This window comes from Chelmon rostratus, chromosome 2, assembly GCF_017976325.1.
Source record: "Chelmon rostratus isolate fCheRos1 chromosome 2, fCheRos1.pri, whole genome shotgun sequence".
NCBI lineage: Eukaryota > Metazoa > Chordata > Actinopteri > Chaetodontiformes > Chaetodontidae > Chelmon > Chelmon rostratus.
In genome coordinates this window covers 7,555,581-7,574,953 of record NC_055659.1, presented here as the reverse complement: position 1 = coordinate 7,574,953, position 19,373 = coordinate 7,555,581, and the positions used below count along the sequence as shown (strand labels likewise).

At 42.1% G+C, this 19,373-nt stretch overlaps 3 protein-coding genes across 3 annotated transcripts; 2 read left to right on the top strand and 1 right to left on the bottom strand.

Annotated features, from left to right (window-relative positions):
- Window positions 1-627: 627 nt before the first annotated feature.
- Window positions 628-1,898, bottom strand: LOC121620921 (olfactory receptor class A-like protein 1). The gene is given in 3 exon segments (XM_041957174.1): window positions 628-1,089; window positions 1,091-1,202; window positions 1,205-1,898. Coding segments are annotated over 3 exon segments (939 nt in total). The 5' UTR covers window positions 1,791-1,898; the 3' UTR covers window positions 628-848.
- Window positions 1,899-7,004: 5,106 nt separating this feature from the next.
- LOC121623458 (olfactory receptor class A-like protein 1) lies at window positions 7,005-7,970 on the top strand. Its single transcript, XM_041960732.1, has one exon. The coding sequence runs from the start codon at window positions 7,005-7,007 to the stop codon at window positions 7,968-7,970; it is 966 nt and encodes a 321-aa protein (XP_041816666.1).
- Window positions 7,971-9,397: 1,427 nt separating this feature from the next.
- phtf1 (putative homeodomain transcription factor 1) lies at window positions 9,398-19,311 on the top strand. The gene is made up of 17 exons (XM_041944747.1): window positions 9,398-9,712; window positions 9,947-10,071; window positions 11,093-11,149; window positions 11,233-11,302; window positions 11,455-11,613; window positions 12,303-12,483; window positions 12,745-12,859; window positions 13,375-13,569; window positions 13,680-13,925; window positions 14,186-14,314; window positions 14,428-14,697; window positions 15,400-15,531; window positions 15,652-15,738; window positions 15,978-16,133; window positions 16,289-16,384; window positions 17,278-17,403; window positions 18,471-19,311. Exons 2-17 carry the CDS (start codon window positions 10,042-10,044, stop codon window positions 18,489-18,491), a joined length of 2,070 nt encoding a protein of 689 aa, XP_041800681.1. The 5' UTR covers window positions 9,398-9,712; window positions 9,947-10,041; the 3' UTR covers window positions 18,492-19,311.
- Window positions 19,312-19,373: the final 62 nt, after the last annotated feature.

The following is a 19,373-nucleotide window of genomic DNA, read 5'->3' as shown; positions in this document are numbered from 1 at the left end:
AGTTGAATAGCGCTGCACTGATTGCACTTTAGAGTTATTGCAGGAGTGCTGGCAGCCACTTTATGTCTTTTGGACTGTCACTCACAGGGGTTGTTATGTCCTCACCCTGTCTTTCTGCCCTTGCTTCTCCAAGACATGCCAATTACATAATGACTCCTAAATTCCCACATTGCCACATCCACAGAAAACTCTTCAGGGCTTGTGCCAAGACGTGGCTTTGTGTCCCTAAAGTCTCCTCGTCTTATAACTGCACCGGCAGACACATGTTGTCAGCGTTGTGTTGAGTGATTCAGTATTGTCAGGAACATCTTTTTTTTCCCTCTAAAGAATAGTTTTCCCATCAGGTTTTTAACCACTTCTCTGTGGGACAATTAACCTGCCTCATTAGCACAGGACATTTCCCAGCTTATTTTCAAAGCCTTAATTATAGCTAAATGGGCAGCTGGAAGTCATTTGACAGCTACTGAGTCACCCGGCTATAATTCTTCCATCCAATTAAGATGGAGAGGACGTAACGAATAAACAACAAAGCAACATAGTGCCAGATCAGCAGGGATTCATACAGACCTGTATTGAATAACAGGGTTGTTATGACAGTTTTCTTCCTTAATTATAGACAGTGAGAGAGCAGGTTCGCCCTGCCTACAGGTAAATCATCTCATCTGGAGCCACAGGTGCTATACCCTCATCGGTTATTTCACAACACATTTAACATAAGTGTCAAAAAGAAGATATTCCAATAAACATTTGATAAAAGAAACATCTCAAGCCACCGCAGAGGAAAGAAGAGTCTCCAGCATCTTGTCTTCCTCTGCTGTCCTGTGAGTAACCAGCCCTCCCAGCCGGCCTCACATACTAGATGGACTGGTGGATTTCTCCTGAATCAGCCTCTTCTGAACAGCACGCCTCAGACTGCGGTTCACCTTCCTGTTAAATGCGATGACGGTCGCGGGGCTGAGTGCTGCGCAGAGCGAGGAGAAGAATATACTCAGGTCAGAAATGAGCGAGGACCTCGTGGTCTTCCTCATAGTGAGAGTGTAAACCCAAAGCCCATCATCTACCCCATAGTGGACCACATACAGGGTCAAGTTTTACGGCTTTGGCGGCTCGTTGTTCAGACCTAGCGCTCCCCCCACCACCACTCCTGCTGCTGCAAAGCCGCTTCGCCTGCTGGCTGTGCTTGTAAAGGAAGACCAGGATGACAGACTGGCTAGACTGGTCATGGGCACTACGTCTCTGCCCACCTGGGCCGCCCCGTTTGCCTCTTTGGACAACTTTGAAGGAAACTGAACCAAGCAGAATTGTGCATTGATGTCGTGGTTTAACAGGCTTCAGTCATCTTAGGTGGCGAACGAGAAGAGTGTCTCTGCCGAGCTCGTGCAGGTGTTGAGGAGCCAGAGGAAGAGGAACACAAAGCCCAAATAGTGGGCTGCCAAGGTGCGGATGGAGGCCCAGTGTGATCCAGAAAGGGCAACGCTCAGGCGCTGATAGGCACTCAAGCCAAAGGTGAGCCAGACTGAGAGGGAACGGGATGTTCTGTAGACAAAGATCACAGCCTTACAGCGAAAGTATCTGAAGATGATGGCCATGCGGAAGGAGGCCAGGGTCTCCAGCAGACAGCGAACACCCGCCACCGGCATGTTGACGCAGGCCAAGTGCAGGACAATGGCGTCAGCTGGTAGGAACTGGTTCTCCTGGTACAGCAAGAGGAGGAATGCCAGGTTGACGGCAGTGTTACCCGGGACTCCCACAACAGTGAGGGACAGATAGACCAACTCCTCTGATGGCATTCCTGCAGGAAACAGAAAAGAGTGCAGGGCAGCATTGACAGTTAAATAAACCGGGTGCTGTTTGTAATATTGTCTCTCTGAGTAATACCAGAAAAATCGCTGCAGATGTTTATACCCCTACCTGACAACAGCCACAGCTAACAAGATCTGATGTGGACCTTTCCCTGATCCCTCTCTCCTGAAGTCATCGGCTTGTTTGTACTCTTATACTTGCAAACAGGTAGCGCTTGTTGGATCTGTTTTTTCACGGTGCATTGACTTCTCTTCCCTCGGCCTCCAATTACTTGAGATCAATTCAGATGACTGCCTTTGTCCCCTCACTGGATTTGAGGCCGACAGGATAACACGGAGAAAGCTTGTTTGGATTAATTTACAGGCCACAAAGATCCAAGCAGTGGTCGGAGAAAATGGTGTTAATGAGGAGATAATATCTATTAGCCTCATGTTTATACTTAAAGAAGATTAAAGCAATTTCTCAGTGTCACTGTTTTACTGAATGGAGACTATTGAATACCTTTTCTAATTACTGATCCTATATTTAGATTTCCTTACAAGCGCCTTCGCATTACTTTTGTATTTTTCATCTCTGCAATCAATTTTAAAAGCCACTACCCATTAAAGAGACCTTTCTTGTGTCGGTTAGTCAAATACCAACACCACAGTGTCCTCCAGTGGAGAAAGTCGAAACAAAGTAAAAGCCAGAGGACGTTCCACTCGGTCCGCATGATAGATCGCCCGCCGTTTCATTTGTGGAGTGTGACCTAGCACCCAATTTATGATTGTGTTATTCATCCCGAGCAGTAAAAGTTTTTTAAATGGAATTAAACCTAAACTGGGTGGATGTTGTAAGGGCGAATCAGTGCGTGTGGGGGCTGCATGATTTAACTGCAACATGTCCCACAGCAGGAACTTGGTAATGAATTTTAAGTCCAAGTACATGATGACACATGCCCTCCACTGGAACTGAAAGAGAAAGTACTGCAGTGTGGCCATCAGTGAGATTAGTTGCATGTTAAATAACCTTATTACATTCATGTTAGAGGTTTTCAGGTCTTAATAACGTTGAGTTGGTTTATTGATACTCATTTGTGGAATGTAACATACAAAAAGTACAACAAGGGTACATTTACTCACTGTACAAATTTGAATTACTTGTACTTGACTTGAGTGTTGCTATTTCATGCTACTTGATGCTTTTTTCTTTTGTTTAACCTCCTTTATCCAGGAGTAGTTCTCAAACTCCACTCTAGGGAATATTTTACTTTGTACTCCATTACATTTATTTTATGATAAAATAATTGTAGTTACTAGTTACTTTATAAATCTAGATATTACATAAAAAGCACATGATGACTTTATAACATATGATGCTTTGCACCCAATATTAATTCAAAAGCAGTAGATATTAGCTTCACCTTAACCAACTGCAACAGTCAAATGATACTCGGACATCAGTAAAATTAATCCAGTGATATAATATATGCAGTAATAGTGTAACGCTGTGAGTGGCCATTTTTTCTCCAAGTTTTTACTTTTAAGTATATTTAGCTAATGTTATTTACACAGTTGATCTTAAAGGTGGAAGTCATTCTGGAGAAATTGTTGATGTTGATGATCGGTCCGGTAGCCGTCCACTCTGTGTGTGCCCCCCAACATGTCCAGTTTTCGTACACAGCTCTGGCTCTGCAATTGTAAACGATCAAAGTGGATCAGACTGAGCCAGACTACAGTATTCCAGCCAGTCGGCAACAGGTGGCGTTCACGCTTGTGCACAGGACGAGGGGAAGGGTAGGGGAGATGCCATGCTAACATTGTGTAGAACAAGGAGACATGGCGATATCAACAATCTTTCTCCAGAATGACTCACCCAATCTATAAATGATATTTCTAATGCAGGAATTTACTTGTAATGGAGTATTTTTACTCTGCTATTGTATTCCTTTTACTTAAGTAGAGAATCCACTCCAATTTAAGTTTGTTTGGGGAACTTGTCTTGCAGCCAAGTGTAAGATAGATCACACACAGACTTGAAGGTACATAAAAATAAAGTAAAATATATGATGCGAATAGAAAATATGGGGAGAAAACTGCAGACAGGTGCATAAACTGATGAACGATCTCTGTAGGTTTGATGTGAAAGGTGCAGGCAATGGGACAGTGGAGTAAATATACATTTTTAAGATCAGTTTGTGTTTTTCACTCATCAATATAGATACATATTAGAAAAGACAGAAAACATGCATACAGTAGATATAGAGTCAAGTAAAATCTCAGGTCCTGGGAGGTCAATTTTGCTTCCCTTAAATGCAAATAAAGAGTCTCAGGCCCATCAATATCAGACAGGAGACTGCTAAGCCAAAAGCCTCTTAAACCACATTTTTGCTGTGGGACAGATTAACTGGCACAGTGAGGGGTGCACTGAATATTCCCCCTTCACCATCCAAAGCTGTTGCCCTCACCAGCATACTTAAAGGTGCAAAAGGTTAAAAAGTGACATGTTTCTGAGCTAACTTGAGTTGACTGCAAACAACTAACTGAAACACTCGAGATGCGTCCTGATTTAAGATAATACAGCACAGGATGGTGCAAGAAAGGCAGCCTGCAAATAAATTGCAGATTAGAAAGGATTGTTTTTGTTTGAAGTATCTGAAACAGTGATATCAATAGTATGAAAATGTCTTCTTTGAGAACAGCTCATTGTAATACATGCAAAACCATTATCTGCCCCTATTAGAAATACAATATGTTGTGTCACATATATCATTGCATGTACAGAAAAAAATAATCAATTCCTGCTGGAGATCTGGTGCATATGGTTTTTTACTTGACCTGTTTTATACTATGTATTATATATAATTCATAGCTATAACAATATTAGCTCATGTAAAATTCAGATTGAATTAGTGCAATGGGGAAAAACAATTTACATCAGCTATAAACAAAAAAATACATATATATCAAATCTCATGTCAGGGAAAAAAAGACTGGATTTTTAAACTTGCAATGCAGTGTACTGTGTGTGATGCAATCCCCTGAGAAGGACATGCTTGAACTTGCCATTTTAATTAGCTCTTTGAACATGTAAACATGTAAAAAAAAAAAAAAAACACACACACACACACACAGGGAAATAACACTTCTGATGATGCTTTATTCCAAAGCCCGCTCCCGGGAGAAAACAAGCGTCTCAGACAACACTGTTTCAGCACACAGACCCAGTCTGCATTTTGCAACTGAGAAAACAGTAATATAGAACTGAGCAATAGGTTAGAGCACACATTTACAATTACAATTCATGTGGATACTGCAGGAAAACAAATTACAAACCTCTGCTGTAGCATACTGTGTGTCAGTGCTGAGAGTTTAGAACATAAATGAATAATGGCTGATTGTCCCTGTGCCCCCAATTAGTGCAAACATGCATTGTTATACAGCTAATTGTCCTGCTCCTCTGTGTTTTTTAACACACTCCCAGGACATGAAGGAGGGAAAGAGTGCACGCTAAAGCACCAGCTGTGCATGTAAAAGCCTCTTTATGGCTCATTCAAGGCATCATCAGGCTGCTTCTACATCAACAATAACCACACACTGTTGTCTCCGCAGGGGTTGTTAAACTCTATTTTTTTTAACTCCACAGGGAAATAGCATTATAGTATTTGAGAGGATTCATGAGCCGCTTTCCGTCTACACAAACTGACAACTGACATGTACGTGTAGGAGAATACCACTCAAGTGTGGCATTCAAATGAGATTTCACATATGTTATTCATATGACTTGAGGCAGCTCACGTGCTTTTTATGATGATGATCAATTTCCCAGCATTAAAGCCTAAACTTATCTGGAATACACTGTGCTGACATACAGCCTGGAGCACCTCCATTCATACTGAAGAAGCAGGGTGATTTGCACATTTGTTTAAAGTTAGATATCATGCTTTTGCTTCTATAGTCAGCTCCAAACCAGGAAATCTACCAATATTTCCAGCTGGGCTCATTTTTCCTGGTTATTTATTTATTAATTGTGAAGGATGTCACATTAAAACTTAATGTATAGATATACATTTTTCAAGTCTATTGAAACAATACTCAAATTCCTGTATGTGCATTAAGATTTTGCTTGCTGTAGTCATCACTCCTGTTCATACTTGCCACTAAAAGTCTATGATGTGGTGAGAGACATAATCCACAGTCTTTGTTGTGTGCAAAGACATATTCCGTAGCTTATCTGAATGTAATATGATGCGTGTGCAGTCTGAGTTAGATAAATCAAGTGGAGCTATGGTATAATGGACTTTTCCCAAAGCGCTTTATGTTGCATCCATACAATGATGGCAGAGGTCAACCCGCTCATCACGAGCGATACAGCACTTTCTATCCTATCCAAAAGGCCCCACAATGATTCTGTGCAAACCCATTCACATACACATTCATATCCACTCACACAATGAATTGTTGTTCAGTGTCTTGCCCAAGGACACTTCGACATGCAGCCTGGAGGAGGTGGAGATTGCCCAGCTCAAAGTCTTTTTGGCACCAAATTCCCTCTTTGAGTTAATATCCCTCTGCTGCAGCACAGCGAGGAAACACATCCTGGAAAAGAAAAAAGTGTGAGGAGTGATACAGACTGTAACTTTGGAAGATACCAACTTGATTTGTCTAACTGATGTAAAGCCTTGTATTAATAAACTGTGCAGAACTGGACTGTGGATTTTGTCCTCCATCACTTCTATTGGAAACATGACAGGAAGGGATCGCCTCACAACCAGTATGAACAGCATGATACAGCAAGCAGAAACCGTTTCTGCATTTAAATGGGTGGCTGACTATTGTTTTAAAAACAGACGTGAAAAATTGTGCATATCCCCCAGTGGCACAATATTCCCTGTGCAGTGTTTACCCTCCGAGACCATTTGAGTCAGATTTAGTTTGTTGCTTTAATTTTCCAGACTGTGGGCTGAACACTGTAATGTTGGCCAATGATCTCGAGGGGCATCGCAGACTATAAATTGTAATTACACAGGCTATTAAACGGTTAATGCACGACAGAATTTTTAATCTGCTATTTCAGGTGAGCATCATTTTCAGTGCAAAACATCCATAAGATGAAGTGATCATATTCAGGCTATCTAGATAAGTTTTCAATCAAACTTGGAGGATGTTTCTTGTGTGCAGTGATTCCGTAACATATTTGATTCTCTGTCTTCTTTGCAAATCATGACGGGTGCAGGCCTTGCTGTCATGGATCTGTGTGTGACCATCAAAGGGGTCTCCTTCCTCTTGCAAACAGGTATGGGCATCTTGGGGAACACTGTGGTGCTGCTGGCGTACGCCCACATGATTTACACCGAACCCAAGCTCCTTCCTGTGGACATGATCCTGTGCCACCTGGCCTTCGCCAACCTGATGCTGCTCCTGACCCGCTGCGTCCCCCAGACTATGACTGTGTTTGGGTTGAAGGACCTGCTGAATGATCCCGGCTGTAAGGTGGTGATCTACGCCTATCGCATCGGCCGGGCTTTGTCGGTCTGCATCACCTGCATGCTCAGTGTGTTCCAGGCAGTGACCATAGCCCCCGCTGGGCCACAGATGTCCAGGCTGAAGCCTGCACTTCCTTCCCTGGTCCTCCCTACTTTTGCAGGACTGTGGCTCCTGAACATGGCCATATGCATCGCAGCCCCTTTCTTCTCTATGGCTCCACGTAATGGCACCGTCCCTGCCTTTACCCTCAACCTGGGCTTCTGTCATGTGGACTTCAGAGATAACCTGTCCTACGTGATCAATGGGGTGGCTGTCTCTGGGAGGGACTTTGCCTTTGTCGCTCTGATGGTGGGCTCAAGCGGTTACATCCTGCTGCTTCTCCACCGCCACAGCCGCCAGGTGAGAGGGATCCGTCGCTCTCAAGGCGGTGGTGCAGAGACCAGGGCTGCCAAAACAGTCGTCACCTTGGTGGTTCTATACGTGGTCTTCTTCGGGATCGACAACGTGATCTGGATCTACATGCTGACGGTGGCGAAGGTGTCACCCGTGGTGGCTGACATGAGGGTGTTCTTCTCTTCTTGCTATGCCTCTCTCAGCCCTTACTTTATCATTTCCTCCAACAAGAAGGTCAAGGCAAAGATCGTGTGTGCAGCTGAGCAAGACCAATCGTCAGCAGACAACCAGGAGTCGAGTGACAAATGACTCCATCTTCTCTATCTTGACAGGCTGTTGACTGACCTGTAAGACAACAGAGTTGCACTGTCAGCCCAGAACTGTCTTTCAATGGGGGCTACAGAGTCTTCTTTTATGCATAAGATATGCATATGCATGTTTTCATCAAAGTCATACATATACAGGTGTCTGCTCCTGCCATGTGGTTTGTGGTGACTTTGTATACAAACAAAAAAATCCCACATCATTGTCATTAGAGCTGAAGCAATCAGGAAATTAATCTGCATCAATCGTTAGAAGTGGTTGGTTGTTTAAGTTATTTTGCCAAACATGCCCTCTTTCCAGCTTCTCAGTTGTGATGATTTGCTGCTTTTCTTGGTCTTTTGTGATTGTAAACTAATTATCTTTGGATTTTGGACTGTTGGTGGTCATAAAAGCAACTTGAACAGGGCTGCAGACACCATTAAGGACACCAAGTTTGTGTTGTCAATATTGTCTCAGGTAGTGTGATGGTTTTATTGTCCTGAGAAGACATTTATATTTTACAGTTTCATATAAATGTCAAGTGTAAACCTCATTTTTAGAGTCAAAATCATTCATTTGTGCTGTTTAAGCCATTAAAATAATGAGAATTGGAATATTTTGACCAGCAGTAACTTAATCTGTAAATTCTTGGCTTGGGAATCGGAAAGTGGACAGTTCAAATCCAGCATGCACCAGTGGAGTGTTTGTACATGTGTATAAAAGAAATGATTTTTTCCCCCCAGAGGGATTATAAAATAATTCTTATTCTTCTATCCAACAGAATTATATTTCTGGCATTGTTGTACAGCTTTGAAACAGCATTCAGGCAGTTGCGCCAGGAGACAGACAGCGGCATATTTTAGGAATTAGATTATTTAGATTGTTAATACCGAAAATGTGAAAAAATTGGTAGCTTGTAAAAATATTATAGGGCTGTTGGGGTTGCAGTATTTGTAAAATCAGTCCCAAACTTGAAGGTATGATCATGGGCTTTAGGATACTTTATAGATCAAATGACTAATTGTTAAAGTAATAGGCAGAATAATCAATCATTAAAATCATTGTCATTTGCAGCCCTAGTTATTATCATCATCACTTTCTCTGGCTCGCTCTACATTGCTGCGCTCTGATTGGCTGAAACGTTAGGAATAACTTCAGGGAAAAAAAATTGAGTTTATTTTTCCCATATATCGACCTCTCAGGCAACACTTCGCCTTTACTAGTATGCGTCAACCTTCATCAGCCAAACCTTTAAGTTAAAATGTAGAGCACAAATTGTGGAGTCGAGGTTTAAGGCTGATAGCAATTTCTTGTCTGTCAATCTTAGTTACGGGAAAAGATTCTGGACGCAGCCTGTGCGAGGGCAAATTTCGCCTGAGAGACAAAGCTTAGGGTTTAATATGTTCCAATAGCAGCACAACAAATCCCGGAAATGGGAAGCGGAAGACTACATGAACAACAAGAGGGAAGTTAGCGAAGTACACAATTGCTGAAATAGACATATCGTTAGACATATCGACATGTACGTAAGAAGGAAGCGATTTATAAACGTAACGTTAACGAATCAGCTTGTACAAAATTGCGTCGAAAAGTGGCAATAAAGCGTGTTGCTAGCAGTTAGCTCCGTCTGACAACAAGACGCTGCAACGCCCCTGAAACTGATGACAAAGTATATAACGACACGTTTGTGATGATTACTTAAGGTATCTTCCAGATTCTGCCAATTCGACCCGTACCCGTTATCTCAGGTAAGTAACGCCACGTCGGTCTCTTGCTAACGGGCAGCCGTTGTTAGCTAGCGTCTTCTAGGTGACAACGATTCAGTTTAACGGTTACAGATTTAGTGTCGTTTCATGACCCAAACACTCTGTAATAGATCGTGTACAGTTGACTTTATATTTAGTTTCTTTTGTTAACCATTGGTCTTCGTTGTGTTGATTTTATGTCAGTTTCACTGTCTGTGTCCCTTTTTTTTTGCTTAGTGAACAAATCTGGATTTCTGCCCAGCAGTCTCTCTTTCCTGAGCTCTTTGTGAAATGACCTGACTCCGACTTCACTGATCCAGCACCTGATCACAATGGCCAGAATAGCCTGGTACCAAGAGAAGGTGCGACATATATTTTGTCTTTTAAAAAAATATAATGTGATATAGACACAGAAACAGCTATACGTATATGTTGTTGATGTGTCTGTGTGAAATCGTCGGGCGTAGATGTAGCGCTTGTATTTTAAAGGACATGTGTGGACTAAAAGTAATTTGCAGGAATGACATCCCTGTCATTCGTCTTTAATTTATTTATTTTTTTAACAAAAACATATACTGGCAGAGGCCATGTTTCTATTTAAATCCTCTTCATGTAAATGCCATGTTATACAGTATGTCAGTAAATGCGCATGGTCTCAGAGAGAGAAAAACCAGCATACACAAGTTCATGACATTTATGATTTACTTACATTAGTTTATTTGACAGGACAATGTTTGTTATCAACAACAACAACAAAACTTGTTTTAGTCTATACATGTGCTCATTTCCCTCTTTTTCCTGTTTACCTTTCCTGTGCAAACTAGATAAAGTCGAGAAAAACAAAGACGGTGTGACTTGCTCAACAGGTTACCGTATGTGCAGACGTATATGGGGGTTCTTACTCAGCCTGTCAGAGCTAAAGACACCTTTCCAATACTGCGATGTACTAAAACTTTTTAATTAATCTTAAGAGCCCAGCAGCGTTTCATCTGCTTTGCATGAAGGGCCAATAAGATCTGATGCCAGGCTGTTTAGGTCATGTGTTGACACGTCTGAAGAGCAGTGGAGCGAGAAAAAGAGAAAATGTTTTCTGCTGATGTGCTATTAGACTACCAAGTCCTGTCTTTTACATTGGAAATGTTTTTGATAAGAGTTAATGTAGATTTATTTTGATGAAGATCTCAAATCTCAAATATATAAATTTTAATTACCTGGTTTATTTGGAAATGGTTTTGCAGTCTTATACTGAATGCAATTATTAAGACACTTAAATAATAAATATGGACAACCTCAGTTTGTCTACGGGCAGCAAATCCTTAGTAAATGCGGCTGTAGTGCCTAATTTAAATTAAAAGTTTTATAAAAGTTCTGTTGTTGCTGCAGATCGGGGCCTATGATCAACAAGTCTGGGAGAAATCTCTGGAGCAGACAGATCTAAATGTAAGACAAATACAAACCTCTGAATGTTTGCGTATTCACATTCTGCTTTACCACTCAGTCCAAAACTTCCACTTGCCATTTAGGGATTGGACAGCAAACCGAAGAAGACGGGTCACATCAAACCGGACCTCATCGATGTCGACTTAGTGAGAGGTGAGAGTCAATGAGGAGTAGTTCGCCACCTGTTTTCAGTTTGTTTGATCTTCTCCCTCCCCCTCAGCACGTACCACACTAGTCCATGTGTTCTGTGAGTTTCACTGTTTATATGTATACTGTATTTCTAATGTGTTCATTCCTCCCCTCAGGGTCAACATTCAGCAAAGCCAAACCAGAGAGTCCCTGGACAGCTCTGACTCGGAAAGGTCTGGTCAGAGTGCTGCTTTTCCCGTTCTTCTTCCAGTGGTGGATCCAGGTGACCTCCAAGTCCATCTCCTCATGTATCCTCGTGCTGTACTTCATGCAAGGTTAGCTCACTGTTTCTAATCTAAGTTCTATTCATATTGGGGCTGTGACTTTCCTAGAAGCTAACCCATGTTTGAAAATGAATTAAAACATTAACATAATGACAAGAACCAGGGTACAAGCAACAGACTACAAATTGTAAACTGACTCATACTGTGTTGTCTTGGCATTATTCATACTCGCAACAGATTTCAGTTCTCATAAAGATATCATTCAGAGATTTTGAAGAATAGTGATGGAGTTGTAATGAATTAAGAAACGGGACGTGCACAAAACTTACTTTAAAAACTTAAAAATAATAAGAATATAAAGAGAATCTGTGCACTTTGTACACTGTGCCTCCTCTTTAAGAGAGTTTTATTGTTCTATTTTGAGCGTTGTTGTTGTTGTTGTTCAGTTACAACATTACTGCTGTTGTAAAAATCCTTCAGATGGATGCTAGAAGTTTTTGGATTTTCTCTTTTGACTCTGCTGAACCATGAAAAAAACAATGACACACTCATTAAAAGTCATGAAAGAAAATAGATACAGTATATGATTTTTGATATGCACTTAATTTGCAACAACAAATGTGTAAGCCGTTACACATGTGCGACACAGAAAGACCTCATTAGTAAGCATGAATTCTGTTTTAATGGCTCCCCGAAGAGACTGTTTTGTTTGCTATTGCCAAATGTTTTGCTCCCCTCAGTGGCAGCAGTGGTGCTGTACTTGGAGGTCCCCGGGGCGAGTGCCAGCGAGGTGTTTGGACCCATGTGTCTGATGCTGCTGCTGGGCACTGTGCACTGCCAGATTGTGTCGACTGAGTCCAGCCGGTGGCCCTCGGGCAGTCCAGCTGCCAGCTGCACCACCAGCCCCGCGCGCAGAAGGAGGTGGTTTTCTCATTGTTAGGCACTGCACACTCATTTGCCTTTACCAGCACACTCTCACCTCTTGGTGCATGCATTAACTCCCAGATGATGCACACAAATAGACCAAAAGACCTTTAATCGACCTAAAGTTACTCTGTGGACTAAAGCCTCTCTGATAATCTCAATAATTCTCTCACTCCTGTGGTTTCAGCTCATTTTGTAATGCCTGCTGTATCCACAATCCCTTGTCTTGGACTGTTATTTTTATTCTGTCTCCTTCAGGCCGAGGAAGGGCAGAGGGCTGAAAAAATCAGAAGAAAAGAATGACAGCGGGGACACAGAGCAGCAGGGGTCCTGGCAGTTTGACGAAAGCCAGCGATTGTACGAAGAGAGGAGGGTACAGTCACTCATCTCAGTAGTCAATATCAGTGCTGTGATATGAAGCAAAGAAGGAACTAACATGTGTCAGCAGTAAAAGGTCTTTCGTCATTGATCCGTAATATATGTTCCTGTTTGTTTGTCGTTTTACTGTCTCAATATCCGTAGAAAGGCAAATTGATTCTTACCTGGATTAATCTCAGTTCATCAGACAAATGACACCAGTATAGTGAAGATAAAGATGATCGTATGTATCTTGAATCCAGTCAGTGACCCTCCTCGACTGTGATTGGAGCGGAATAAAGATTAGAAGAAGAATTAGATTACAACCTTTGTTATTGTTGTATTTACTCTAGGGCTGTCGTATTGGAATTCATTAGATTATCAGATGGTTATTTTGTTAATATCCTGTAGTACATGAGGTTTGCTTACTATGGGTACACCGTAGTTGTGCAGTCTTTAGCATTTGTCAACGTCGTGCATGGTTTGGAGTACATTCTTAAGATGTATGTGTGTCTTGATTTTCTCCCACAGAACAAAAGAAGGTCAGGATTTGGGGCATCCGACGAGCTCTCCAGTGAGGAGGAAGAAGGGGTACAACCAGTGGACGTAACTCATTCGATACTTCATCAAGAGAGGCACCCTGCTGCAACCTGGACATCTGTACCAGTGTCTTCTGTTAGGAAGAGAAATCTGAAGTCCAACCCCAAACCTACACTAAGACTTCAGGTAAAACTTTCTGTTACAGACATTCCAGACAGTAATAAAGCTGGAGTTAAAGTTGGCGTTATACACTTTACTTAAGCTGTTTGAAACAACTCCTAATATACTGAAAACAGGAAGGGAGTGGAGCTTACATCAAGGTGACGCCTCGGGAGGTGGAGCGCCTCAGGCCGAGCGTCAGCTCTCGTCCTGCCTCCGACACCGACGACACGATGTGGGAAGAGCTTCTCCAAGGGCCCGACACCGCCTCCACGGGGAGCAGCGACAGCGAGGGGAACGGGAGGTACAACGCTGGCATAGCACTCCCACAAACCACCACTCTGAGCAGCGATGATGAGAGCCTACAGCAGGGAATGACCGGAGTAAGAACAACAAAAGTCTGGATTGCTCTTCTTTAACTGGTCTTGTCTTATCTTGTCTTAAGGAATTTCCTGAACCAACATGTTGGTACATTTTATTCATGGATGTCAAACACTCCTAAAAGGATCCAACTTTATGGTGTTAGTTGTTCACTTCATGTAGACTGTGATATGTCTGGAACCATTTCATGTGATCTGAAGGTATCTTGTGCCCAATGCAGAATTCCAGTGAAATGAATGGTATTTGTTGTGTTTCATTTCAGAACCAGCTGTCTTGGCTGCAGGCATGTCACCCATCCAAGGACCGCGTCAGTGCCATAATATGGGAGCAGGGCGAGTGTAAGAAAGCAGACATGTCAGTATTGGAGATCAGTGGGATCATCCTCACACGGGTACACATCATCCCCTTTATGTTCTGCGGGTAAAGATTGCTCAGAGTTACAAACCTTAAACAACTTGTTCAGGTGTTTACAGCCCGGCTCTCTCTCGTGTTTCTCGTTCTCAGGTGAAGTTGGTGGAGCAGGGTATGGGTTATCTTGTGCTAGGAGGGCTGATGACCGCCATCCTGGCGCTGCTTCCCTTTGGTTTCCGCTTGGCTCAGCACCTGGATGTGTCGAGCCTCGGCTCCTTGTCCCTGACGGAGCTGGTACAGATGGTGGTGGGGCCGCATGATGCCCAGGCCTACGCCTTTTTCTTCATCACAACAGTGCAAAGAGTCTGCCTCATAGGGCTGTTCTTCTTCATGATGTGTGTGGCTGAGAGAACATACAAACAGGTGAACAGTGGCTTGAAGCATTGCCCTCTCTCTTTACTTCTAGTTCTGTCTCTCCATACGTGTAGTAACGTAGTAAAACAATAATCTGTGAGATTTTACTTCTATCGTTATCCTGCTCTTCATTAAGCTTCTTTTTAACCCATTGAACCTGATTGATGCAATTTCAAAATTTCAAGACACAGACATGATTTATACTGTTAGACTCAGCTTAATGTTTGCCTTCCAGTTTTATCAGTACTTGAGATAAACATCCATAAATCTTCTTAGGAATCATAGCTTCAGCTTTATGACAACATTTGGAAGTTTTCAAAGTTTAGCCTAAATCTAACTCACTAACTCAGCTGTATTATATATCCTACTGACATCCCTGAAAGCATCATGGGAACTGTTCCAAAAACAAACTCCAAATAAAAGTAAGAAAAATTAATCCAGATTCCAAATTTCATTACAAACTGACAAAACACAAAAACAACTTATTCTGAAAATAACAACACACAGTTTGGTGTGCGTGGCTAGAGACAGTCTCACTCATCAATCCATTTGTTCCTCATGTTGGCTGGGCGTCCCTCTAGTGGCCGTTTAGAGGTGGTATCTGAAACAACACACCGACACAGGATCACCCACTCGACTCTTTGCACGACTGTTAAATTCTGTCATGTGCTTTCCGTCTCTGACCGTGTTTCCCACGTTTCCCCACAACAGAGACTCTTATTTGCTAAGTACTTCAGCCACCTCACTTCAGCTCGCAAGGCCAAGAAGTCCGAGATCCCTCATTTCAGGCTGAAGAAAGTCCAGAACATAAAGATGTGGTTGTCACTTCGCTCTTTCCTCAGGGTTTGTATTCCGCTGCTTTTATACTCCCTTGTTTATCTTTTATTGCGTTGTTTCACCACCGAAGGGTTGTCGTGGACCTGTCTTTGTAATAGTGCACCATTGACTTGCTTTTCATTGCAGAGACGAGGGCCGCAGCGCTCGGTTGACGTCATTGTCTCCACCATCTTCCTGTTAGCGCTTTCCATTTCATTCATCATTTGTGCCCAGGTCAGTCATATCCGCTGGAAGAGATCTGATCTGCTTAGAGGAAACAATTTTAATAACCTTGTTCAAATAGTGTGAGTCCGGCGTGGAGATTAAATAACAGCAAGGCAGCAACAAAACACGTAACCATCTCATCATATTACCTGAGTGAAGATTAGACTTAAAGCTCTGCTTGATACAGAGAAGTCCTCATTTTCACAGGTACACAGAATATAAACACAGTTGCTTTTGCCCTTGCTCAGCTTCTGCACAGCCACAAGACATTCCTCGAGTCTCTGACGAACTGGGAGCTGATGGTGTGGGCCTCCTCCCTCATCCTCTTTCTGTTGCGGCTGGCCACGCTGGGCTCAGAGACCAACTGCAAGTACAGCAACTCCTCAGTGCTGCTCACTGAGCAGGTAAGAGCCCGTGTCTGCAGAACACATGGCGCTGCAGGTTATTCCTCAGTGGGTTCAGCGCTGTGGGCAACACCCATCAGCTTAATGCAGGTTTAAATAAATGATGATGTCTTTATTGTGCAGTTTACAGCATGTAAAACTCTTCTTGGTTGCAGATCAATTTGTATCTCAAGATGGAGAAAAAGCCCAATAAGAAAGAGGAACTCAATATAGTGAACAATGTTTTGAAACTAGCTACAAAGCTGATGAAGGTAAGCAAATAGCTTCTTTGTTTTACAGCTTCGTGTTCGTTTGCCGTACAGAGTTGCTTCATCTGAATTATTTTGCTTGGCAATGTATTTTAAATCACCAGCAGAGCCAAAACTTTTATTTGTGGTTGTTTTTAAAGTATAAAATATTGTGCATATTTGTATTTAAAGTATTTACACCCCATCAAAGTTTAATACAGGCAGAGTTTTACAATCATTTCTCCCTACATCTTAAACCAAATCTTTCAATAATGACAATTCACTGATATTGTGTGTAAAACCACTATTAATATTTAAATGCACACTACCGCTACCCACAGTGTTTAATAAGCACATTTAAGTTAACAAAAGTACCCAGAGTTAGGTAAATTATTTGACAACTAAGAACAAAACCGTCTGAGCCAGGACCTCCCTTTAATGTTTTAAATGCTTTTTTTAAGACAATAAACAAAAACTGAAAATATTAAATGGCTCATACAAATCTAAAACACTGCCCAGACGTATAAATTACTATTAAAAGTGATGCTTCATCCTGCTGGCCGTGTAGAAAACAGCTGTTACTACCACTGATAGCTGATATCGGTCATTTAAAACTGTTCAACGATAGGTGTCTGCATGGCGTCAGGGTGAAGACGCTGACCATGAACTGCAGTGTTGCTGGTTTGAGTCCAGCTGGGGACCGTTCAAGAATTCAATCACCTGCTTTACGTCACTGGAGATTGCCTCAAGACATCTAAAATAAATTTGATTTTGTTGTAACTTAATTATTTTATTTCTAATGAAGGCCCAGTGGAGCTATTTTTGCCACTCTGGCTTCGGCCCTGTCCTTGCCTCGAGGTACGGGTACCCATGTTGTCAAGTTCAAATAACATTGCAATCCCTCTGACCTCCCCCAGGAGCTGGATACTCCATTCAGACTGCTGGGTCTCACCGTGAACCCTCTGATCTACAACATCACCAAAGTGGTCATCCTGTCCGCCGTGTCGGCCGTGGTCAGCGACCTGTTGGGCTTCAACATCAGAGTGAGAGTCTTTCTGCTAAACGTGAACATTACAGCTCCACTGGTTTCTAACGGTGACAGAACAAAGCAGATGAAAAGGACACGTCACTTTGCTCCTCACGTTAAGCTCTATACAGCCTATGAAAATGTTTGTTTAATGTCTTCTTCTCTACGGCTTGAGTTAGGCTTGCATCATGCTTGGTTGCATTATGGGAAATGTAGGATGCAGTGATTTTGCTCTAAAACTAATGTTATCTTGACTTCACCTGCTTCAGTGTGTACCATTTTGGACCATCTATAATAAAACAATAGAGTGACATTTACACACAAATTCTAAAAATTTCCATTTAAAGTTTAGTTTATATAGTTGCTCTTGGTGTTGGAGTTTAGAAATACCTTGAAATTCTTCTTGCTGTGGTCATGGACATCTGTAAGATACGTGGGCATCATGCAAACAATGCAAGATGTGACTGATGAAAAGGATGATCTGGAGAGTCGTTCAAGTCGTTAACAGACAGTGCCTTTAATTACAAGTACTGTACACTGACAAGCGTCAAAGTGTTCTTAATGAAGGCAGGAAATACAGTTCAAAGGTTTGAGAAATATGCCTGTTTGCTTTCTTCCAGAGAATCACATCTGAAGAGCTACTGTATATCACTCATGTGTTAAGCATGTGTAACTGGAGCCAGGAGGCTGTTAGCCTAGCTTAGCAGAAACACTGGAAGCAGATGGAAACAGCTAGCCTGGCTGTCTTTAGCACCTTTAACCACAACTTGTAATTTTACCATTGCTGTTTGTGCATGGATTAAACAAAAGAGATGTTTATCTGTGGTCTTTTGAGCTCTTGGCCAATGCAACTTTTAACTCTGAGAAGCTTTTATGCTAAGCTAAAATGGGATAATTGCCGTCTGACTCCAGCTCAGTATTTATTGCAAAGACATGAGGCTGGCATTGATCAAAGCTCTCTGCAAGAAAGTCAATGAGCTTACTTCCCAAAATGTGACCTGTCCCTTTGAATGCACCACAATGAAATGTTAGCACTTTTTTTTCTCTCTAATGAAAGTTTTATCTCTTCTGCTTAATTTCCAGCTGTGGAAAATCAAGCCTTAATGTGAAAATGGCAAACCACTAACAGTCGGACACTGGAGACCCGGAGCTCCCCTCATCTGCTGCAGACAGCCTCTCATTCACAAAAAAAAGTGCAAACCTACTGACAGTCCAGTCGTCGTCTGTGCCTTCCAACTGGAACTTCTGCGTCTTGAGTTTCACCTGTCACTCACAAGCCTGAGATGCTCTGACAATGGCTCACACAACATTACTGGCTCCTCAGCTGGTGTGGCAACACCGTTTCCATCCGCCACGCCGCTAAACCAGTGCCTAACCTTTGACCCTTGAATGTTTCTCAGAATGTGGGTAAATATAGCGATAGGTCGAGGTCTGAGATCATTTCAGGCGTCTGTGCCATCCAGATTTCCTCGTGCGTCTTGTACAGATGTGTGGACACAAAGTGAAAATGTAAATAAGTTAAACGCAGATGGTAATGTAGTTTGTTTAAGTCTTATTCGCTGATGTTTCTCATCAGTTCATTAGTACAATAAACTGTAAAACAAGCTGTTATGTGCTTTCTAAAGCCAATAAATCAAACTCAATCAAATCAAACGGGCAGCCGCTGTATGAAACGAAGCATCCCGGGACTCAACTTTCAGCCTTTTGTACTGTTTAAGGAGGAAATATGGTGATTGTAAGTGGGCTTTATTTATTTGGGGTTGTGTTTTAGCACTTAAACTTGTAATGGTACCTGTAAGTCATGACTCGGACCACTATTTGCCTTTTGTATTGAGGACCATTGTTGAATAAAATAAAAAGCTATGCAAAATGTTACGTGTAAAGAAGATGTTTGATAGAGGTGAATAAATGTTTTTCATCCGTGGTTCATCGGTTTTGTTCTCTGTTGTTTTTTTTTTTTTTCCTTTACATGCGCCTCCTCCTCTG

Excerpts from the sequence above, each read along its gene's own strand:
- LOC121623458 (XM_041960732.1), top strand. The coding sequence starts at position 7,005 with ATGACGGGTGCAGGCCTTGCTGTCATGGATCTGTGTGTGACCATCAAA.
- phtf1 (XM_041944747.1), top strand. The coding sequence starts at position 10,042 with ATGGCCAGAATAGCCTGGTACCAAGAGAAG. Across the intron at positions 11,303-11,454 it reads CGATGTCGACTTAGTGAGAG|GGTCAACATTCAGCAAAGCC; the intron begins GTGAGAGTCAAT and ends TCCTCCCCTCAG. Across the intron at positions 15,532-15,651 it reads CACTTCGCTCTTTCCTCAGG|AGACGAGGGCCGCAGCGCTC; the intron begins GTTTGTATTCCG and ends TTTTCATTGCAG.